The sequence below is a fragment of the Sipha flava genome, unplaced genomic scaffold (genome assembly GCF_003268045.1).
Source record: "Sipha flava isolate LNK unplaced genomic scaffold, YSA_version1 117_pilon_pilon, whole genome shotgun sequence".
NCBI lineage: Eukaryota > Metazoa > Arthropoda > Insecta > Hemiptera > Aphididae > Sipha > Sipha flava.
In genome coordinates, this window is record NW_020271741.1 from 1,497,549 (window position 1) to 1,523,234 (window position 25,686).

Sequence of the window (25,686 nt, forward strand, 5' to 3'; positions counted from 1 at the left end):
AAAATGTTTTGGTTTTATCAAAGTAAATCATATAACAAATGATTTAATAAAAAAACCATACATTTAATAGATATGAGGAGTAATATATTGCATGCCAGTAAATAGATATAATAAAAAAATGTATTTTTCATATACAAAAAAAAAATGTTTAAAAATAAGTATCATATTTTTTCAGAGACAGAAATTACCTTATATTTTGTAAACTTGTAGAAAATGTATTATTTTAGGGAAAAAACTTAATAATTTACTTTAATGATGACCATAAATCTGAAACCAAAAAGTTACTGTAACAATTACACTAAAACATGAATTTGTATTAATTAGCTTTTCACTATAACCAAATTTTATATACAAGAAATATTTACAAATTATAAATAAAATAAACGGCAATGAGAGCCAAACATATTTTTGTATGTACTGAGAATATCAATGCATTCGGTGGACTACATTATTTGTTCTGTAATACAATTTTAAAATAACTATCATCACTTTGGAAACATGATTTTTTTTTGGACTTTTCTTGCTTATATTACAGTTTTTTTTTTTTAGAAATATCACAACAATATTTACTATTTTATCTATATAATATTATAAAATACAATTTTAAAATTAAAAATATTTAATTATTTTTTCAAATATTTTTTATTTAATTATGAAAAAATAATTAAATTTATGTTTATTATGAGTTTTTTTTAAGTTATAATACTGTAAAATAAGTTTAAAGCATTTTCATGTTAAAAGAACTTTTGAAATTCAACAATTTCATTATCAAAATATTGGATGCAAATAATTGTGAAACACGCTATAGCCAGTTTTATATATGCCAGCCTTAGGCAAGTACGAGAAGGAAAAATTATTTTAAATTGGCTACGTTCTATCTGAAGACTTGCAAAAAAATAAATGTTAAGATAGTCTACTTGGTTAAATAAGTGATATAACGTTTATGGCGTTCACTACAAACGGATGAACTGGTAGTTTTTCTCCGTTCCTATGTTTGACGTGTACGACATATGCGCGTACTGTATTAAGTATAACGTCGACGGAAGTTACGTTAATGAATCGAATATTTCTTACGTATAATATTTTAGAACAAATTATAAAACATACAAAACTAGATAAGAATGATCAATGTCGTTGCAACGCTGATTTTTCGTTTCACACCACATTCGATCTTCATTATATGGTCAAAATAATTGGTCACAGTGCATGTGCTCTACTCTTCAAATTCAACTTTTTGGCTTGTAAACAACTATAATATATGAATGTATATTTTATTAAAATATGTTCTTTTATAATAAACATCCCTAAACCACATATATAATAATTATTAATATTAAATCATTAATATCAAATCATTTCTAAGGTTCGTATAATTTATATGTAAGCAATGCAAATTAATACATTTTTCATACATGTTATTTCCAGGAAATAATTATAAAATTAGAATTGATAAATATAGAATTTGTTAAAGCAAAGACAAAATAAGTGAATGTATAAGTATAAGTGAGATGGAAAGAGAGAGTCAAATGCTTGAATTAAGCATTTAATTATCTTAATACATATTACGAGATCACTTATGGTGGTAATTAAATTACATGATATAATAATACTTACTAATTTGCCACTAAATATATTTTAGAAGGACTAAATATATTTGTATTTATTTCAGAAGAGTATAAGTCGTATATTTAGAGTTTAAGCCAACATCAAAAAATATAATTCACTGAAACGACACTCATGTCATAGTAATAAATGAACAACATCATTTTTAAACCAATATATCGTGGAATAACAATTCAAAGGGATCACAAAGAAAATCAAATCTCATATTATAAATTAAATAGTATAAATATATCAATAATTTTATTTGTTATTATTTTGGAAATATTTTGCAATAAATCACGTAATTTATTGATAGTAAAATGATATCAAGATAGAACATGCGATCCGTAAAAAATCGAAGGTACGTAAAAGCAATTGTTCTTCTTCTTATTTTCTTGAATGATGGGTGTCACACAAATTATATAATGTATTTAATATTTATCGTAGTTATACAGAGATTTATAAAGACAAGAGTAGATTTTGGTATTTTTAAGGTCTTGCGGTATTTCATATCGTTAGTTTTCTAATAGAACTTAATCAAGATAAAGTATATACGTCTTTGGCTTTTGATTTCCAACAGTTTTTTCGTGAATATTCATGTGATCGATACAATCAAAAGACTAAGAGATCTTAAAGAACTACAAGTTCCCACGTAGTGTAATAAATTATGAAAAAGAAATAACATTTGGAAACAAGAAAAATAGCACTTGTATGCCAGAAGCCGGTGATTTTTAAGAGATTTTATTCACTGGGGATGTAGAGGGTTTTTTAAAAACTTGCTAATAGTGTCACATGCATGGAAGAACTACAGAACCTGAGGGTCTGAGAATATAGTTATACACGCAATGTTAGCAACGGCTATCGAACGATTAAGAACGTTATAGCTTTTTGGCCGAATGATTGAAAACACTTAAAATTAACAAAGCACTTACCACTAAGACCCAAAAAAAACACAAAAACGAATACGATTGAGAACGATTTTATGTGCAACGTTGCCGTATAATTTATAATTTATCAAATATTGTTGAAAAAAGTTATATATTTGTAAATTATATATAGTCATATATATATATATGTAAAGTAAATATGTTTAAAAAAATCTCAAAAATGTAAAATTATAAAAATTAATAAAAAATATGTAAAGAGAAATGAGGTATCTATAAATTAGTTATAGCAGGTTATTGAATTCAAACATACTCTAAATATTGCTTGTGTCTTTACTTTTCTAAATAAAACGATATAATACTAGATTTTCACCTCGTTCACTTCGTATAATTTTAATTTCATTATTTTCCATTATTTCACGAAAAGGAATATGCTACGTAATATATTTTTTAAACTGACGAATACTTAGTTGACCAATTTTGCGACGACTACGACACCTGTAGGTATCTCGTGTAGGTATCTGATATTTAAGTTACTAACAACATCCGGTTAATCCGATAAATATCAACCATATCAATCGTTCAACCAAATGGTATAATTTTCTTAATTGTTCGATAGCCAATTATCGTTCAATTTGACAACGTTGGAAAAAAAAATTAAATATTGAGCGTTCTCAATCGTATTTTACCGTTAGCAATAAGTACAGTGAAACCCCGTTAAGAAGCTCCCCCTTATACGTGGTTTTTTTCCGGTTCCCAGTACGTGTAGGTCTTTTAATATTGAAAAAACACGTTTAATAAACTACAATTGATAAACAATCCCGCATAATACGCTTCCTTTCCTTGAAACACGTACCTATTATACATTGAAAAAACCCTAATTTATACGTCTATAAAAAATTACAATTTGTATACAATATAATCAGTATCTTCATTGAGACAGACATTTACTGCGACTTATGACTGAAAACGTACTTTTAAATAATTACAAAACGAACTCAGTGAAACAATAAACTGTTACCACTTTTTAAAAAAAATAATACATAGTATGTACATAATATAACATAATATAACCTAACATAATATATATATCGTATAATTTAACAACATATATGCATCATTCTATTTTTATAAATACATTTTTGTGTTATTTATATGTAATAAATAAAATTTAATACTATGAACTTTTTTTCTTATTTATTCTGTCTATCATCTCATTTAAAATGCTTTAAAAATTAATCAGGCGGAATCTCGCATAACACGCTTAAAGAGCGTATTGTGCAGAATACCGCATATTACGCCATTCCGCATAATACGTGGTTTTACAACTTAACCTTCGAAAGCGTCTTGATGAGATTTTACTGTAGTTTGCGCTCGAATTAGGAAAAAAGTGTGACTGATGTAGGAAAACATGGATCATGTACTCGTACTCTTGACGGTCAGTTTTAGGCCATTTGGGTAAATATTTTCATCACCGAATGAATATTACGTGTTCCCATCGGTGAGGGCGTACCTAGTAGTATAATAGTTTAAATAATAAAATAATACTAAACGATGAAACTATAAACCGTTATATTATTTATATATATATTTTTTTTTGTTTTATTGATATTTTATAATAGTAAAAAAAATAATACGAATAGGTGCAGAAGGAAGAAAAATACATCTCTGGATGAATAATTCTTTTCGTACGAAATTATTTGTACGTTAACTACTTAAACAAATCTCTGTTGATGGTGAGGAATATATAACGAGTATGTAGAGCGTATATAATACGGGTTGATATTCTAAGACTATCATAGCAACAAATTTGTCTAAACTTTGGTAACATAGGTATACTGGTGAGCTTAAGCGTGAGCAGGCTACGTATAATTTTCTTATACGAAAAACAGTTTTCTCTTGAGTCTATTTCAACAAATTTGAGAGTCTAATTTTGTGACTTGTTTATAATCATTACAAATCAGACTTTGAGGAGAACCTGTAATCGTTTAAATTCGAACGGAATATCGTTTTAAATCAAATAAATTTGTGATGCAAATATAGTTTCCCTTTGCGCACATCCAGTAAAAAAAAAAAGTTTCCACTGTATTGCAATGTAAGGCTTTAACTTTAAGCCTGATCCCTTTGCACAATATAGGTGTTTCAAATTTCACAACATAATAGGAGTTCCCACATGCATAAACTTATAATATGAAAAATGCCGACTTCAGTTTTTTTACTTAATGTATGTAGAAGAATTAACTATATGTAGTCGTATTTTTACTAATTAACATGTATATATTGTATATATGTGTCAATGTCGCACGTTCTTAAAATTAACAATTTAATTATATAAATATATATATATATATATATATATATATATTCGTATATAATAATTTTTTATATTTTATAATAAATAGCTCTATATATTTTATTCGTGTATACACTGTATTACGAAATATGTAATATTTGTTTTCCGTAAGTAAAATTAGGTCCTTCTATAACGAAGCTTCTAAGCTATAACGAAACAAGCCCGACCACCGACTGGTGTTTTCGTTGAGGGAGAGGTGAGACACTCCCCAAGACCCCCTTTCGAGACGGCCCTGACCCTGTGGTTTCAACAAATTTAAAAATTCAACAAAATGATTAATATCCAAACATATACGAGTACATTTTCTTCCCCCACGAAAGAAATCAGCAGTTTATTATTGATAGCTGCTTAATCTTTTTTTGGAGTAAGTATGACACATTCACACAACCATTTTATAGGTTAATCGTGAATATGACCAATATCTGAATACATTTTTTGATATTACTCCTAAAATTAGTTACAACTGTGCACACATTTTCCGGTAAAATATAGAATAAACACCGTTGCCAATTTAAGTAGGAGATCTACAAATCTACCAGCACACTTTTTTCTTCACAAGAGGACCCTCATATTTTTTAACAGCTTGAGTATGTTAACCTGAGACCAATATGTAGATCTCTTTCGGCACAACTTGACTTCATAAGTTCTGGTCGCTTTTAGCACTACTGGTAGAGTCTGCCTAAAGTATCTAGCCAGGAAAACCGTTACACCACACATCAACTTTTTATTTCTTCTTATACCTTTTAGAGATCAATTTGAAACCTATACACCACCATAATGTACCATTGTAATTTCGTTCCACGTTATTATTTTTTAATACACCCACAAAATTACTTTGTTTTAATTCATTACAAATGGGAGTCTCAGAAGTTTTTAAAATTAGTAATAACTTTTGTTCATTATTAAGAAATCCTTCATTATTTCTTACAGCGTCTTCTAAGACTATTAAGTCATAACTTGTTTTCATAAAACAATTTTTTTATTTACATTTCATACTTGATACTCTCTATTTGCAAATTTGTTTGATTAGCTTAGCTAAAGTAAGTCATACTCTTTAAGAGGCCACCTAATGTTAACACTATATCTTCTTTTATCGATAGGCATTTGTTAATGACTGCGTCCACTAAGTATTCTACACCAACAGCTCCCTGTCATTTTAATTATTTTTTTAAATCTTCAGATAGATATTCATTAAATTTCCTCCAAACATGCAGGGAAATTAACTAACTCGGCAGAACACTAAAATAATTGTAAATAGATCCCAAATCATGTGTGGTGATGGGCAAAATATGCTACCTTTTCTAGTGTTATATGTAAATACTAACCATAGTCAAGTACCTAACTCTAAAGCCTTGCACGTAGATTAAAAAGTAAGTAAAACTGACCATTTACAGTTTTCAATACTTCATACAGAATCAGGTCCCGATCTTATGAAGAATCATTCAAAGGTGATAGCATTCTGTATTATTCGAATAAACAGTATAAGCTCTACTCAGAGAGAACTCTTTTTTCTAGCCAGCCTTCAACGTTCTCAAACGTAGTATACAGGTAGTACGTAGGTGCTTCTGGGCAGAGCAAAGTTTTTGTAAAATCATCCACTTTACATAAATTAAAAAAGGTCTGATATTTTTCATGCTTATAATTAGTACGTAATTTGTATGAATTTGTACGACTATTTTCAGAATTTATACGGAGCTCGTGCACTGTGAAAAATTCGTTTTTCGCGGGAGGGGCTGGAATACAATTATTCAAGCCCCTCCCACCAGTAAAAATACACGTTTTACAAACATTTATTTCGCGAATAATTAGTACGTAGTTTATATGAATTTGAACGACCAATTTACCGCTTTTATTGATTAGTAAAGTGTTACATTAACAAAATATAAAATATTTTTAGAAAAATTCTGTATGCTTAAAATCTTTTATATTATTATATTCATAATTTTATTATTAATATTTATACAAAGGCGTATTGTAAATATACAATTTCTACTTTAAACATCTATATGTTTTGATGTTTATGGAAAGATGTAACATACATTGGGAGTTATTTGACGACCTAAAAAAAAAACCAATACCTGTCAATGAAACTACTAATATTTCATGCGAAATTATAATGTATTCAATATAAAAACTAGTTAGTAGAATTTTTATTTTTAAGTCAAATTGTTGTATGTTGTTCACGTTGCGAACACTTGCCATGTTGTCATTTTCGTGCGATGCATAGCGGTGCGGTGCGTATCTGCGGCCATTGCCGTCGGCGGCGATAAGCCTCCGTGCGCAACCGGACGGGTACGTAATCGCGCTGTTATCATCGCACGTAAATGTATTCGTTATTCCACGTTTTCAAATTTGTCGGTAATGATTCGTGTAAGTTTTAAATCATGCTCTCAGTGCCACAAATTTCATTAATTTCGAGTGTTTTTCAATTTTGTGGGGTGGCACTGAGACATTTAATCTTCATTTTGGTATCCAGCGACCAGAGCCTTCGTGGTAAATGTCGTCAGCACCGTCTCGCTCTCTTCTGTGTGTCTTCATGGTGTGCACATCAAGCTTCATTTTTGTTAAGTCTTCGTACGTTCGCAGCCATTTTCGTTCAAACCACGTTGTCGAATAGTGTTATTTTCGTTTGTGAATCGACCGTCTGGTAACGTATCGTTCGAGGAAATCTAATATTGTCCAGCGAGTAATTCATTGCTTTTTCAGTTTACTAGCGGTCGCTTTGTGATTAACGTGGTTTTTTTCATTCATTGTGTCATTGTCCAGGGCTAGGTGGTTGCACATACCAATTCTGTGATTTATTTTTATTTATACACTGCGGCGTAGGCAATTGTCTAATCACAGAATTGTTGCGGTCGCGTGGATGAAATCAGTCATTCAACATAGTCACATATGAGTATTAGTCGACCATATTTGTTTTTTATCATTGTGTAAAGGCCGACGAGCCTAGCCACCAACGGCTGTTATTTTTATTATAATTATTCATACACTGCGGTGTGCCGTCATAGGCAAATTATTATTATAAATTATTGATTTTTTATTTAGTGTGCGCCGTGTGGGCCACGTATTTCATTATTTATATTTATATTTATTATTTTTTCATTATTTATATTTATTACTAATTTTTCATTATTTAAATTTATATTTAGTGCATTGTGCCAACCAGGCAACATTACATATTTTTTATCACTATTGTTATCATCATTATTAAATTATACAATCCATTTAAACCTTAATTTTATTTTTTCTATTTCTTTTATTCACACAGCATATTATTACATTTTCCATTTTTTTATACAGCTGTTAAGGCACCTTTATTTATTTTTATAAGAGCTGACAGCAGCGACATATGTAAATTGAATATTAACAAAAAAATTAAAAATCAGATATTTCTTAAGAAAATAAAAATAATTTCTCTTTTTATCCCATGTCATTGTTATGTAACATATAAATGTTTAAAACAGAAATAGTATGTTTGCAGTACGACTTTGTATAAATCTTCTTCTTCTACTAATGGCCTTGCCTTGTCGTTGCAAATCTGGTTCGCCATTCTTCTTTATTAAAAGCCAGTCTTTTCATGTCTATGTATCGACTGCAATCAGCTTGTTTTATCATTTCTTCTATATATACCTTCCTTGGTCTGCCTCTCCCTTTGTAACCATTTATTCGTCCTTCAAATACTTTTCCTTTCTATCCAACTGATTTTCATCAGTCTTCTCCATATCCACATTTCCAAGGCTTCCAACTTCTTCTTGTCTTGCCTATTGATGGTCCATATTTCATAGCCATATAATAATACACTCCACACATAACATTTGGCAAAATTTTTTTTCATATTTATATTAAGATTTTTGTTTACAAATAGTTGACGTATGCTCTCTTTGCCATAGCTATTACTTGTCTGATTTCTATTGAGCATTTACCATCCCTTGAAATCGTACTTCCTAGATACTTAAATTGTTGGACTTGCTCTATTAAGTTATTATTATCCTTCAGCTTCACTACGGGAATTTCTTTTGCTTTAGTCACCACCATTGCTTTTGTTTTATTTGAATTTATTTTCATTTGGTATTCTTGTAATATATTTTTGAATGTGGTTAAGGATTTTTACATATCTTTTTCTGATCTAGACACTAAGGCAATATCATCTGCAAATCGTATTCAGTGGATCTTTTCTCCATTTATGCTTATTCTGTGAGAGTTTCTCTTATACTTGTCTATGATTTCTTTTGCGAATAAATTGAATAAGTAAAGAGATAAGGAACAACCTTGTCTTACTCCTCTTTTAATTTTTGCTGTGATACTATGTTCTCCTACTTCTATTAAGGTATCTTATTCTTTGTATAGTTACATTATTAGTCTGTCTTTCCAATCTATTCGTGTTTTTTTCATAGAGTTCATCAATAGTGCCCAGTTGACAATGTCAAAGGCTTTTTCTAGGTTAATAAAAATTATAAATGTATTTCTATTTACATTTAGCCTTCTTTCCGTGAGTACTCTAAGAGCTAAAATTGCTTCTTTTGTACCAATTCTCTGTCTAAACCCGAATTGATCTTCATCGAGCACTTCTTCGATTTTTTTTTTCATATCCTATTTTTTATAATGATAAGAAGTATCTTTGACGCATGTGTTAATAAATTTATTGTTCTGTAATTCTTGCATTCTGTGGGATTTCCTTTTTTAGAGATTAGTATAATTTTGCTTTTAGTAAAGTCCTTCGGAATGTTGCCATCCTTGTACATTTTCTCAATCATTTCTGTTTATGCACCATCGTGACGGTCGTCGAGGATTCGCCAAGACCACCGTCGGCACCCCTCTTTATTACCCCCACCGGTTACGCGCACCCGGTCGCCCGGGCTGTCGATCGCGGTGGTGTGTGAGAAAAAACTTGTTTTCGGTTCTGGATTCGTTCGCGTTCGGCCGGCGGATAACTATCGTGCCTGCGCCGCCTTTTCCGTGTGTGTTGTCTTCTTAAGGTCGATTCCTTCTTTTTTGTACGCGAGTGTCGTTTGGTCGTGCGTTTTTGATCCGCCACCGTTGGTCGATCTCGTTTGTGTGTCACCGCGTATAGTGTCAACGCGTCCTTTTTTATATAATATCGACCTCGTGGTCACTTTCGCAGCCTTACATCCGTACGCCCTGTTTATCGCGTCGGTTGATTGGTGGACAGTGGTATTGTGCCATCACCGTGCACCCGTGTTTCACGAACTCGCTTTTGTGTGTGTTAGATACCACCTCTTCGAGTGCGTTTCCCGTACGTTAACCTGTTTTTCGGTCGCGATCACTTTAGTTATGTTGGCGTCCACGTGGTTTTCACCCGTGGTCCTTTTTACAAGTCGGTTCGTGGTGCGCGTCGCGTACGCCAGTAGTACCAACTTCGTTCCCGACACAAGCAATCCATTGCCACGAGTGTTGTCTGTTGCGGTCTGCTGGTTGGTAGCACTACGTATTTACGCTGCCATCTAGGGGACAGGTGTAACGATTTTCAGTTGGACCCTTATCACCACCACTCGAGATAAGATTGTTTTTATTTACTCATTGTCTGTAAACTTTAATAATAATAAGTGTGGTTTGTGCCCAAGGGCCTATTATTTATTGGTCTATTATTTCTATGGCCCTTTGTTGTCCTTAAACACCATCATCTCCTCCTCTCACCATATTACTTAATATTCTTCAGAGCGCACGTTCGCGAGTGTCGCGCGGCCGGCTGGCGATCAATATTTTTCAACAGCTCCGCGACGGTGCGTACAAACAATTTCAAATATCTTATGTTCAGTATCTTTTCCAACGTATTTTAATAATACAGCCGAAATGTTATCTACACCTGCTGCTTTACCTTTTTTCAATTCCCTTAGTGCTTTAATGAATTCGTATTTTGTTATAATTGGCCCTATGTCCTCTTTGTTTGACTCGATTATATTTTCAATATTCATGTCTTCTCCTTTCAATCCTTCATACAGGTCTTCTATGTATTCCTTCCATCTCGTTACTATTTCACCTCCATCTAGGACCAGTTTCCCATTCTTATCTTTAACAATTTTGCTTCTTAGCTTCGATAATCTTGACAATCTTTTAATCACTCCATATTTTTTATCCATTCTATTTGCTGTCATATTTATTTTAATATTTTCGCATGTTAAATCCATCCATTTCTCTTTTTCAACTCTACATTTTTGAGTAATACGGTTCTTTATTATTTTATACATCGCCTCATCTTTCTTCCTTAATTTATTTCGATGTTTTATTAAGTTCTTTATTTCATTCGTTATCCATGGTTTCCTAGGATTCAGTTTTCTAAATCCAATTGTTTCTACAGCAAATTGTCGAATATTGTTAATCACTTCATCCCATAGGGAATCGGTACCAACAACTCTCAGTCCATTATAAACTTTATTTTGGAACTCTTGTTTCGTTTCTTCACTTTTGAGTTTTTCTACGTCCCATATGTTACATTTGGGTCGCTTTGTAATTTTCTTGTGTGCTATTTTATATTTCATCACTACTAGGTTGTGGTCGCTATCTATTTTCACACCAGGAAAACTGTGACCTGTCATTATTTGTTTCTTTAAACGACTCCTTACTAATACATAGTTAATTTGGTAACGATTAATATCTCCTGATGCTACCCATGTAAAACGTCTTCTTTTCGGTACTTCAAACATTGTATTGGTAATTAAAAAATTGTTCTGTTTACAAAAATTGACTAATCTTTCACCTCTGATATTTCTTGTTCCTAAACCATGTTTGCCTATTATTTGATTGTCTTTTCCTTCCCCTACTACTGCGTTGAAATCGCCTATAATAATTACATTATCGCTATTTCTAGAAATTCCTAGCAGTTCATCTAAAGAGTCATACACTTGTTCAATTTCGTCGTCTTCACTATTCGAGGTTGGAAAATAAATTTGATTAACTATCATGTTTACTGTGGATATCTTCAATTTTATTAGTAATATTCTATCATTCACATGATAGGTATTTTATACTTGTAGTCCCCATTTTTTATATAATAATATTTCAACTCCGTTTTTTCCTTGCTTGTCTCCACTATGTATTTTTCGAAAGTCATCACTCCAGAAATCTCCGTTATCACCCCATCTAGTTTCACACACTCCAAAAATTTCAAGCTGATTTAGTTTCATTTGTTGTTTAAGTTCTTCTAACTTTCCCGGTCTTAACAACGTTCTTACGTTCCACGTTCCGATTTTAGTTGGAATAGTTTTGTTTTTGAATTTATTTCCGAATTTACTTCCAATAGTTTGTTTTTTGTTGTTTTTTGTTTTGTTGTTTTGGCATGGATTTCGCTGGCTGACGACCTAGGTAGCCATGCTCAGTCTCCCCCTGTCGGACTCCGGGTTCCGAATCCCATTATCTTGTTTAATATTTTTATGGTTGACCTTCATTGCCTGATGATTGGGAAAATTAATGCAATGGTTTCCCGTTGCCTTCTGCATCGCAATGACATATCTTATTACTAAGGGTTGCTATTCAAGTAGAGATGAATCTCTACTTGATACTAACTATGTTGCTACCCATTGTTAGATCCATTTTGGTCGCCCTTTACGATGGGCATAGACTGCTGTTGGTGTATTCTAGCCCCCGACCACAGGGAAATTTGTATAAATACTAATAATAAAATTATGAATATAATGATATAAAAGATTTTAAGCATACAGAATTTTTCTAAAAATATTTTATATTTTGTTAATATAACACTGCTAATCAATAAAAGCGGTAAATCGGTCGTTCAAATTCATACAAATTACGTACTTACTAATTATTCGCGAAATAAATTTTTGTAAAACGTGTATTTTTACTGGTGGGAGGGACTGGAATAACTGTATTCCAGTCCCTCTCGCGAAAAACGAATTTTTTTTTGGTGAACGAGCTCCGTGCAAATTCTGATAATAGTCGTACAAATTCATACAAATTACGTACTAATTATAAGCATGAAAAAAATCACACATTTCTGGATGGGGGGGGGCAGGGAATGGACGTACACATATATTTAAACATAAAATCAATGTACTATTGCTCTCAAAAAGATGTTTCTATGTGAAAGAAGTCTTGGTAATCAGTTTATATTTCAAATGATGGTTAATATAGTAGAAGAATCACACTTCTTAATAAGGTATATTGATCATTTTAAATTCTAATTTTCATACACAAAAAAAGCATCTAGAATTTGAATAAATCGAAAATTTCAAGTGTCTACAAAAACTTATTCATATACTAGAAATACATAGAGTTAAAGTATATTATACGGTTGAATTAGCTTGCTGAGATGATGAAATGTATATTGTTGGATATGAGTCCTGGTTCTAGAGATTCCAGAAATTTTTTATAATATTTTGTATTCGTGTTGCTTAAGCAACTTTCAGTAAAATGTGTTTTAAATTGATATGAATCCCACATGCGACCCGTGTTGATATGTCCTCATTGGACTTCAGAAATCTATGTGATATATATGTGTCCATTTGGAGTCTGGTGGCAATGACTTCAAACTTTCCTGATAATTCAAGGAGGAAAGGCCAGCGATATATTTCGTTTAATTTTTTTAAGTTTGGTGAATTTAGATGTTTATATGTGTATATGTGTATCTGTTTATAACTAAGAGTAACATATCAATGAAAGATAAAGTTCAAAATAAGGATAATTCTGTTTGTGAGAAAGCTTTTTGGTGGCTTGATTAGCGTTTTATTTTCTGTTAGGGATGGAATGGTCGATAATTTAAAATATTTTAATTTTGTTGTTGTTATTACAATTTTGGATTCGAGTACTGATATCTGATATCTTATGAGTTTTTTTAATATTTAATGGTTACACTAAGTTAGTCTGTTAATACATGCTGGGTCTTAATTCTATTGATAACACCTGTATGTGTATATATTATGAATACGGAGACTTTTCAAACACTATATTCAGTGCGTTATTTGTATATAGTATTAAAATAAAATAACTTATAAACTAACAAGTAATCGAGAAATATGCAAAACCTATTTGACATTTTGAGTACTGTTCAGTACTCAAACTCTCTTCAAATCATATTATGATACTTCCTTAGAAGAAACCCAATTTAACATAAAACAAATTCTAAAATATGAAAAATAGAAAAATTAGGTACGTGAAATAACAGTTAACCTAGAATATTTAACTTCTTTGATATACATGACTATGAAATGAATTAAAATGTTATATTCAATCTTGATTCTTAAAAAAAATAATACCCTTTTTTTTATTTATTTATAAGTTAAGCTGCAAGAAAAAAATATATAGAAAATGTAGAGGTGAAAATAATTTAAAATTAAAATATGTAATCATGTATATTATAAAAATAAAATCAGTGACGTCTTAAGAATTTACAATTACTTAAGGCATTCCCACTAGTGATGGAAATAATTGAATGGAATAATAGAATGATTTTTATAGTCCTAATAATGTACCAGACATATTTATCAAAAGTAAATTAATTGAATTATTCGAAAAAATTGAGTGTTTACTCATTGTCCATTAAGTACTAAATTAAGAAGTCGACTATCCATCAGTATTGTATTATTATTTATTTTATTTTTAATCATTGGTATAATTCCCGGTATCGGTAATCACCACACTAATTGGTTTACCGTTACGTATAAATATTTGGATTGAAAATGCATTTCATTTTCACGCTTATAAATAATTATTTAATCATTTATACCAGTGGTTCTCAATCACCTGTCTGCAATAAAAAAGATGCCGGTCCGTATTGTGTTGTTATCTAATCTATTTTTAGTGTAGTATTGGAAATCGTGTATGTATATTAAGAAATATTTATCAGTACCATATTATATTACTCATCATACTATCGCAACGTATCTACGTCCAAATAATAATATTGGTTTTCAATTGTCATTGTGCCGTTGCGTCTATATGACGTTTGTTCTGTTCAATAAACACTTTTCAAAAATGAATTCTAAACAAACTTACTTATTTAATTTTTACAAAAAAAATAATATTGATATTGCTGTTAGTTCAGTTTCGGAGTCCGTTGATAATAACATTGCGTCACCACCTAAGAAGAAGAAAAAAAGGTACATTTGTTCGTAATTATAATGATAATTATACTAAATATGGATTTATTTGTTTTTCTTCTGGCTCTAACGACATACCAAAACCACAATGTGTATTGTGTTTTGTGATTATATCTAATGAAGCAATGAAGCCTAAACTTATTCATCACTTGGAATCAAAGCATAAAGAATTAAATAATAAACTTTTACTTTTTTATTCGAAAAAGTAAAGAGTTAACGGCTCAAAAAAAAAATTATGTCTACCATTTCTAAGGTTGAATACTCATTAATTAAAGCATCTTATCTGGTAGCATTTCGTATTGCTAAATGTAAAAAAAACGTATAATATTGGGGAAACTTTAATAAAACCTTGTTTACTTTATGTTACTAATAAACTTTTAGGGTCTTCCACTGCTAAAAAAATGAATGATTTACCTTTATCTAATAACACAATTTGTAAAAGAATAAATGATATTTTTGTGGATAGTAAAGAACAAGTTATAGATAAAATTAAATTATCGAAATGGTTTTCAATACAACTTGACGAAACAACAGATATATCTCAAAAAGCCATTTTGCTATGTTAAGTGCGTTTTATTGATTTTCAAATATCAGAATTGTGTAAAGATTTATTATGTTGTTGTGAAATACCTTCACATATTACAGGGAGTGAAGTATTTAAACAATTAAATGAGTACGTAAAAAAAATCCAACTAAACTGGAAAAACTGTCCGTGTACACGGATGGTGCAACAAGTATGACCCGAAAACATTCTGTTGTAGTTTTCAAAATTAAAAATGTAGCAAACAAACATTTTATTCATATACATTGCACTATACATAAACAACATTTAGTTGCGAAAAAAATGTTACCAGATTTGAATGAAGTATTGACTGAGGCAGTAATAAAAATAATTAATTTTATTAAATGCAATGTCTTTAATTCAAGGTTATTTTTAATTTTATCTGAGGAAGTGGGATCTGAGCATTGTCATTTATTGATACATACTTATTGATACATACGAACCTCTGTTCGTTGGTTATCCCATGTTAGAGTCCTGAATAGGTTTGTTGAGTTAAGAAAAGAAATAGAATTATTTTTAATTCAAAAAAATATCAATTATATTTCAATTGTTCATAGTACTGAATGGATCGCAAAATGTATTTATTTATCTGATATTTTTAACATAATAAATACCCTTAATTAAAATTTACAAGTTCCACTTACAACAATTTTCACCATGTATAATAAAGTTTATGCATTTAAAAATAAAAATAAAACTATGGATAACTCCTATTCAAGAAGAAAACTATGAGATGTTTCAATCTTTTTCGTCATTTATAGAAACTAATGAGGTAGACATTGATAATAATAGTATCAAAATTATTATTGAAAATCATTTGCAATCATTACATGATACATTTGAAGATTATTATCCGATGAATCAAGATCCACGAGACGGATATTTGTGGATACAAAATCCATTTTTAACAAACTTTCAACATGAATTGTGCCTAAAAGAACAAGAACTTTTGTTAGAGTTATTATCAGATGCTGGTCTACAATCTAAATTTAAAACTATGTCTGTAACCAAATTTTGGATTAAACTCAAGGATGAGTATTACGTGTTTTTCGAAAAAGCAATGAAAATTCTCCTTCCATTTTGTTCGATATATTTGTGTAAAGATGGATTTTCTGGAATGACCCACATAAAAACGAAAACTAGATATAGGCTCGATGCCACATATAGTCTACGTGTAACTTTGACTATTACATTGGAACGAAGATTCGATAAAACAGTCAAAACAAAACAAGTACAACGCTCTCATTAAATATTTTTTTTTAATTTAAATATTTACAAATTTTATATTTATTTTTATTTTTATAATTGATACACCGGTATTGATATATTTTATTTATATTTATATATGCTATTAACTTTTTATTAAATTTAATACACTAATCTGCAGGCAAAACTAAAAAATTAAAGCATTACTTTTTTTATCTTTTGAATCAAAACCTAAAGTAGTCCGTATTCCTACTTAAAACTAGATATTAGATTCTAGGTTGTCCGCGAAAACAAAAAGGTTGAGAACCATTGATTTATACAACCAATTCAAGCAGTTAAATCATGAATCATTCGATTATTTGATTATTTTGTTTTCGACTACTAATCATTCGATTATTTTTTTATCAATTAATAATCATTCGATTATTCCCATCACTGATTCTCACACTAAATACATCGACGTCCGTTGCGATGATGAGCTCTTAATAAATTCTACATATTTAAATACGAATCTGCACACTGAATACACTAGATACGATGCATCAAAATTCAATTACGTCTATATTTGTGATAGCTCCAAAGAAAAAAATCTAAAAGCGTCAAATCACATAATCCGGAGGCCAGTTAATGTCGCCGTTGGGCGAAATCAAAATGCCTCAAATCGTTCACGTAGAATGTCCATCGTTGCATACGCTGTGTGACATGTAGCATCGTCCTGTTTGAATAACATGTATTCAGTATCTACATTCTCCAGATTAGGTCACAAGAAGTTGCTGATCATTAATCTGTAGCACCCGCCGTTTACGGTTATGGCAATACCTGTTTAGTTTTGAAAGAAGTACCGATGATTCCACCAGACCATAATCCGCTCCAAACAGTGGTTTTCTCGGGATGCATTTTGTTCTGGTGTATCTCGTGTGGATTTGTATCGTCCCAAACCCGACAATATTGTTTGTTGACCTAGCCATTCATCCAAAAATGGACCTCGTCGCTAAAAATATTTTTTTAGCGAAATTTGGGTCAACTTCCAACTTCTTCAGAGCCCAATCAACGAATACACGTTATATTATATATGATCGTTTACCTTAATTTCCTGTGTTGGTTGGATTTTATATGGGTGCAGAACCAAATCGCAAAATTCGCCAAGATAAAGTCGCAGGAAGACTAAGTTCTTGTGAACGACGAGAAATTGACTACCTTGGGTTTTCCTCTATATTATCACACACGCGATGTTCTCAATGGACCTTGCATTTCGGTGACGCATGGGTATTGGCTGATAATTTATTGAACCGATTGACTCGAATTTGGCCACCAAACGAAGAATAGTCGACTTAGCGGGACAGTTGTGTCGAGAATAAAAATCAAGTAATGGGTGGAACGTTTCTTTAAAACAGACCACTGATTTTGATAGTAAAATTTAATTATAAACACACATTGTTCAGTGCTATAACTATTCATAGTGATTCGCCATACACTACTAAAGAATTCACAACACTTTAGCAGGTAAAGCTTTAACGACATTCCCAATATAAACGATCAAAGTTCGAGCATCTGTATTGAAATACCCGTTATTATTCCAGTAACTTACATTAATAATTTCAATTTAAATACTTTATAAAATTTAAAATTTGATAATTAAAAATATTCATAATTTTAATTGTATTAAGAACAGGCTACACATAAAGCGAACGTATACAACCGCCGAGAGAACGCACTGTTAAGTGTTTTTGCAATCCGCAAGCAGGCGACGTTTGAGCCACGCCCACTATTCATAATGAGCGGCCGGCATACGGTTGTGCTCATTCGGGAGCGACGTTTATTATTTTCTGAACCTTTGTCGATGGCGATTCGCGTAAATATACACGTAAATGCAGTCGTAATATTCTTAATATCTGCGGGTACTCACCCGATTTTTTATTTATTGCATTATTAGATACTTTAAAAGGAATATATATTTTACCTAATTTATAACAATAATATTAACTAATATTACATAAATATCTAAATATAAGATTTCTAGTGTATGTATCTAAATATATTGCATTATTGCGTTTATTTTATGTCATAATTTCTTATGTGTATCTGCTACCACGTATATTTTTTTATGACAGTTTTTAAGTATTTTATAAATATGATACAGTTGCACATATCAAAATCAACTATTTTTTATACAAGATCTTACCTTTCTATTTACTTACGAATTACGATGTATAATAATAAAATACAAAAAAAAAAATAAACACATTTAGGTATACGTTTTAACTTAGAATTAAGAGCAAAATTAAATTATTTAATTTAATGACTTTATATTTTCCTCTTTTTTTTTTTTTTTTTTTTTTTTTGTTCGTTTGATTTAATAACATTTTTAATTCGAATCGGTTCTCGAATGTCCGACTTTAACATTCTTTTTGGAAACCGAGGGTCTATTAATTCTAGTAACAAACATTCCCAGTAAAATCTAAAAAAATAATATCATTGTATTATTTAAAAACTTACTCGAATTTTATTGCAAATAATATGATGGAATATTACGACTGTAGTGCTTTCACCATTTTATTTTCTCAGAAAACATTATCATATTGGATTATTTCAACATGAATCCATTTGAAAGTGCGTACAATAAAATAACATATTTCTCTCTTTGAAATATGTAACTGTCCCATGATTTGAAAGAAATATGCATGATCGTGTTTTAGTACAACTTTGTTATTAATTAAACTTCAATATTGTAACTAAAATATTTAAAAACAATAAACGTATCAAATTATTTTTATAATCTAATTAAAATTTTTTAATTCTCATTCTAACTAGTTTTTTTTTTACTGCGTCAAGTGCACTAATAGTATTTTGTGATGCAAACGGGCATTTTATTTCTACGACTGTATTACTTCCAACTAAGCCATCAAAAAATAATATGTTGAAACAATTAAATATATTGTATAATATATTTTATTCATACTATATAAACTAAAATTTAAGAATATTATACCTGGATTAGCAGCTAGAAATGAAATTATCGGATCTACTATTAAACCGCTGGCCTGAATTTGTTCACCAATAATTTTTTGAACTTCTTATAGAGCTATATCCTCCATGTCACGACCATGTTTTAATGATTTTTATTGAGCTTCAGATATATATAATATATTATACATTGTGTTCTTACAACTTATAGTTCTACGCATTTTACAAATCTGACCAAACCGAAAAACCGTAAGACGTAATCTACGTTATCTGTACCGTGCGTCACTATCGGCTTGTCCACGAGTTTCCAATTCAATTTCATCCAGATTTGAGTTTTTTAATGAAACAAGTAATTGATTTTTTTTTTTCAAACATTTCTAGTGACAATTCTTCGACTAGAGGCTCTGCCAAACCGTAGTCCTCATCTGATCCGTTTTCCGTACGAGATTTTTTAATTATGCGGGTTTCTAGAAATAATACTCGTCTTCGTTTAGTATTGTTTACTATTCGAATATGGTTTTTTTAAATATTTTTTCCAAATGTTCCTAAACATATACATAATTAATCGATTGTATAATATATTTTAATAATATTTATTTAGTATTTATTTTTTTATTGTTAGAGAAGTTCCATTATTATACATTACTGTTATTCGTTGATATTTTATAATTATAAATTAAGTTAATTTTAAATAATAACACTAAATATACCTGGACTGATATTATTTGTCATTTTTTTGTGAAGCTTTCGTAAAAATTGTTTGCTATTAAATGAAACAACAGCAGCTTCAACACGTGTATTATAGTTCCCTCGGCTAGAAAAATTAATTCTTTTGCTAGCAACGTGTTTGTTAATTATCGAATTAATTTGTTCACAAATATTGTTGTCTTTATTTTCCAACATATATTCCGCATTCATAATTAGTCTCAACATGCAACTTTAGATTTCAAACATAATTCCTCCATTAATAGCCTCTGAAATTAAATTTAATTCATTTATTTTTGAACAATTACAAAAATAAGTTTCACAGTTGGTATGTTTGCCTAAACGATGAAATGGACTATTACCCAAATCTATTCGAATTCCTGAAAAATAGATATACATATAATATGTAAGTTTCCACGAGGTAAAAAAAAGGTATGTATAAGTCCCTATTCACTACATACATTTATATTGAATAATAATAAAAATACTATATTTTATGGTTGTGTTTATATGCAGGTACGGTACCTACGCATAAATCGTTATATGCAGGTACGGTACCTATACATAAAACGTTAAATGCAGGTACGGTACCTACGCATAAAATGTTGTATGCAGGTACTGTACATTCGTATCGAAAATAAAATATAAAACTGAAAAAAAACAGTCAATCATTCTTTGCTCGGTAATCATGGATATTGTATACAATAGGTACTTGAAGTACATACAGTTTGAACATACACGATTAGAGTGATAAATTCGATAAGTGAAAAAAGATAATATCATGTCTATTGTTATGTACATTTTATCACAATGAACAAAAAAAAAACCGTGAAGTGTATACGGCCCGTAGTATAAATATAAATTTCGAATGTACCCACAAGTTGAAAAGGTTAGGCACGCTTGGTATAAAACTTAATAAGAGTAATTGGCAGATTATTTCATCACATTAAGATTATCACTGTCTCGATAAGGTGACGTGAAGATTTTCCACCACACCGTTAATCAGTCTTGAATTGTACTCATCGCAATATTATCACATTGTAAAAACAGTAAAGTTAAAGTACAAAAGTATATTACATGAAACCAGTTGCTCGCAGACACTTGTCTGCATTTTATTCTATGCTCCGTGATTCTCCGTGGTCCTTTCTGTGTTTAATTTTGTGTTCTATGCATAGTTATTTGTTCGGTTTTTTGCGTTTTTTTGTGTGAAGCGTGATTTTTTGAGTTCTTTCATTATCATGGATGATATTAAGAATGATATTAAAGTGGGCCAAATATTCAACAGTCATGAACAATTTTTTGAAACTTTTAAAACGTTTTGTGATGAGAATTACCAACCGTTAATTGTTACCAACAACAATAAGCGTCAAGTTACAATTCTTTGCCGACATGGTTACAACCGGCCTTCAAATAGTACGGGTAAACGAACTAAACTATACTACAATTACATTGGGTGCAAAGCTAAAATTACCTGTTTCAAGCCTGCTAACTCTACTCGGGTCAAGATAACGAGTGTTAGTTTAGAACATAATCACGAAATAAGTAGGTCTGCGTTTGGAACGACTAGAATGAAACTCACTGGTAAACAGAAAGACGTGTTGACAGATCTTCACGACGCAAACTGTAAAGTCAGTCAGATCAGTCGTGTATTTCAAAGTAAATTTGACAAAAAACTTTCATCGCAAAAAATTCGAAATTTGCTTCAAAAGTTAGTTCCCAAATCGTCCGATGAATCGGAACTGCAGATGTTTCTGGAAGGAATTGAGGAAGCGGGAGGTGACGTAGTCAGTAAATTAGATGTTGAAGGAAACGTTTCAGTGCTTTGTATTAGTTCAAATATTATGAAAAAATCTTTTGAAGCTTCATGCTCAACTGTCGTTCAAATTGACACATCGTTTGATTTTGACATGTCCAAATATAAATTGTGTGGCTTTTGTTATCTCAATCCTACTACCAATAAAAGTGAGATGTGTATGCTGGCGTTTCTATCTGAAGAGACCAGCAGTAATCTCCGCATAGCTTTTTCAGTTTTTAAAACGATATGCACTCAAGATACGAATATTTTCATAGTTGACAAAGATTTTAATGAAATTTCTGTTTTGAAGGAAGTGTTTGAAAAAGCAACCATTTTACTATGCACATTTCATGTAATAAAATATGTTAAAAATCATGTAGCAACAGCACCCGTAGTGGTTGAAATTAAAAATGACATTATGAGTAAATTCAAAAATATGTTGTATGCTCAGAGTGAAAAGCTCTACGATGAAAATAAAAATATTTTTCTCGCTTCAGTTAATGATATTCAGGTTCGAGTCAACATGAAGTACGTTTCACTAAAAGACCAATTCAACAACAATTGGGACAGTTGCAAAAACATGTGGGTTAAATGTTTTAGAAATAACCTTCCGACGTTAGGAGACAACACAAATAACAGAATTGAAAGATCTTTTTGGACATTAAAACAAAGTCTTCATACAAGGTTCTCTTCGCTTCCTGAAATTTCTCAAAGTATCGTTCATCTTGTATCGTTCTGCTCAGAAAGACTTACTGAATCCCCTTCTACGGCAAATCTCAGATCGCTGAAAATACATGACAAAGACACTAACATCTGTAAATTGAATGCTGAAGCATCACTTGCCTTGAATGACCGTGGTTGTGTACTTTTTCATAAAAGCTTGAAAGCTTTACAAGACCGGAAAGAGTTTATGAAGTTGGAATGTGGAGGTGTACGAGAACGATATGAAGAGGATGAAGTCGTTTATAAATGTTCGAATACTGAATGTACCTGTACGTTCTATGCTAACAATCAGTCTCCATGCCGCCATATACTACTAATAAGAAAACAACAATGTGGGTCACTCTCAGCCGTTTTCGAATTGTCTCTGTTTCATAGTCGTTATCATCAACGAAGAAATGTAGAGCTTAATTATACAGCTACGCGTAATTTAGATGAAATAGAAGATCAAGTACAACTAGATGAGATAGAAAATAGAGTACGTCTAGATGAGGAAGAAGTTCCGGTATTGAGTAACCGTCAAAAATACAATATGATGTTGCCTATCGCCCTCAGCATCGCTAGCCTATCTGCTTGCCATGGAACAGACCAATTTCAAGCTTACCTTAAGGGTATGAAAGAAATTGAACGTATCATACGATCTGGTTCTGAAATTGAAAATTGTTCATTACTTGCAGCGAGCGCTTGTGCATCTATAGAAACTAAACCAAAGTCAACACTCGCAATCGAATTCGAGCCTCCAGTACAACAAACATTGAACGAAGAGGACAATAGCGAAGGAACATCAACCACACTTGAAGACGAAAGCAAGCCTGCTGATCTATCTGGACGATTACTACTGAAGTTTAAGGATAAATTGAAAGTTAGAAGTTAACAACTTTGCTCCTTCAATAAAACAAGTGTTGATAGAGCCACTAAAAAAAAACATAGCAGTGAGCCACCCTCAAAAAAACAAAAAAAGTGATGAAGGTAATACCTTATAATACAGGTAATTATAATATAGGTACTTATAATAAGTGACAGCATATCAAATAGTTTGATATATATATATTCTATTTGACGCATTTTATTCATGTAATAAAATATGTAATATTGTAATAAATAATATGACGTAATATACCTTAAAAAAATTTAATGATTTTCATGTCTGAATGATTTTGACGCAGTACCTGCATATAACGTTTTATACGTAGGTACCGTACCTGCATATAACGATTTATGCATAGGTACCGTACCTGCATATAAACACAACCATATTTTATAATAAATTGTTAATCTGATGATATTGTCATATATTTTAATAAAAGAAAAAAATATACATTTATGTGGTTTATTTTAAAAACTTATATAATCATGTTGGTTAATTTTATATGTTAGTACCTCTACAATTTTTTCATTTATACAATTTTATTTTTCTGCATATTTTTGTTTTTGTGTGACTATCTGTAGTTCTTATTTTTATGTGTGTATTTACCTCAAATACTTTAAAAATAATTTCAACATAACTACAATTGAAATATTAAATTAAAATATATAAAAATAAAATTTTTATTATGATATTTTATTTTTTTTTTTTATAACAGTATCATCAGTTAGAAAACTAATAATTTTATATAAAATTTTAGTATTTTTTTTGCCTATCTTCTGCCGTGTAGGAACTTATATACACATCACATATGTAAAAATCGTATGTAAGTTTTTATCTGTTACTCTCGTATAGAAAGTTACGATTCCCAGTTAGGGTGGCTTCATAAAAAATTTTTAAAATAATACACCTATCTTTAATTTTTTGTGACATAGTTAAATCATTTAAATTTCACCAATGCTTAGCAGCTTTTGTGACATAAGACCGGAACCGAAGAATGTTTGTAAATATAAATTTGCGGATATTTTGAATTTCTAGCTAACGCTGTCAATTTAGATGTATTCAATTTTTTTTATGTAAAAGTTTGATCCGTACGGCTGAACTTCGTGAAGCTTTTTTGTCACACTACTATCATCATCCCCAACATCAAAACATGTTAGTATGTTACGAGTTATATTAAATACTAAACCAAGTATCTCTCTATTATACAAATAAATGTTAGCATTTTTATTTTACCAATAATTTGATTAAACTTAAGTCCATGCATTTCCTGACTTTTTAAAAAGCCTTCAACCACACCATCAGCTTCCATACTAGTGGACGATTTTTTTCCAATTTAGGAAGCATTTATGATCTGGTACAACTTCTTTCCTCGACGCTGATCTTTGGAAAATAACACAATACTTGTTGTGAATACCAACAACCAAACTTTTTTGGTCTTATGGCCAATTATGGTCGCCTGTTAAAATGTACTTAATTACTATTTACTAAACTAACTATTAACAGATACACATATTGAGTACAAATTAAAATTACTCACAACACCAGATGACGCGTCATACTTTGTTTTATAATTGCGTTTGGACCATTGTTCATCCGCAATTACTGTAATTACAGGAATGCCATCTGTATCTATATTACCACAATTTATAGTTATTCTCTTTTCTTCCTCAACGGCCTTTTGCATTTATTCCCATGCAGTATCGTGAACAATTTCGGCTATAAAAGCCTGTGTTTAACAAAATACTACACGATAATGATGGTAGTTCTAAAAAAGCTGTGAATTCGTTCAACTGACTATGTCCAATCCCTATACATTTAAACTTATATATTTCAAATTACATATGTTTAGAGCTAATAAACATGATATAATATAAATGATATTTTATGTTATATATTATTTAATTGTATATTAATACATGATTTCATATAATAGTGATTTTTATACTTTCTATAACTA

The 25,686-nt window shown here is 30.6% G+C and overlaps 2 protein-coding genes across 3 annotated transcripts; both read right to left on the bottom strand.

The window, feature by feature from the left end:
- Positions 1–10,553: 10,553 nt before the first annotated feature.
- LOC112692957 lies at positions 10,554–11,759 on the bottom strand. Its single transcript, XM_025567798.1, has one exon. It carries the CDS (start codon positions 11,757–11,759, stop codon positions 10,554–10,556), a length of 1,206 nt encoding a protein of 401 aa, XP_025423583.1.
- A 7,673-nt stretch (positions 11,760–19,432) lies between these two features.
- Positions 19,433–25,096, bottom strand: LOC112693403. Of its 2 annotated transcripts, XM_025568451.1 has the most exons (3): positions 24,963–25,096; positions 20,352–20,615; positions 19,433–20,108 (listed from the first exon to the last, which is right to left on the bottom strand). In XM_025568451.1, exons 2-3 carry the CDS (start codon positions 20,572–20,574, stop codon positions 19,960–19,962), a joined length of 372 nt encoding a protein of 123 aa, XP_025424236.1. In that variant the 5' UTR covers positions 20,575–20,615; positions 24,963–25,096; the 3' UTR covers positions 19,433–19,959. The 2 variants fall into 2 exon arrangements, 1 of the variants encoding a protein (XP_025424236.1); XR_003149473.1 differs by lacking the exon at positions 24,963–25,096 and having other exon boundaries at positions 19,433–20,186; positions 20,352–20,608.
- Between the last annotated feature and the right edge of the window lie 590 nt (positions 25,097–25,686).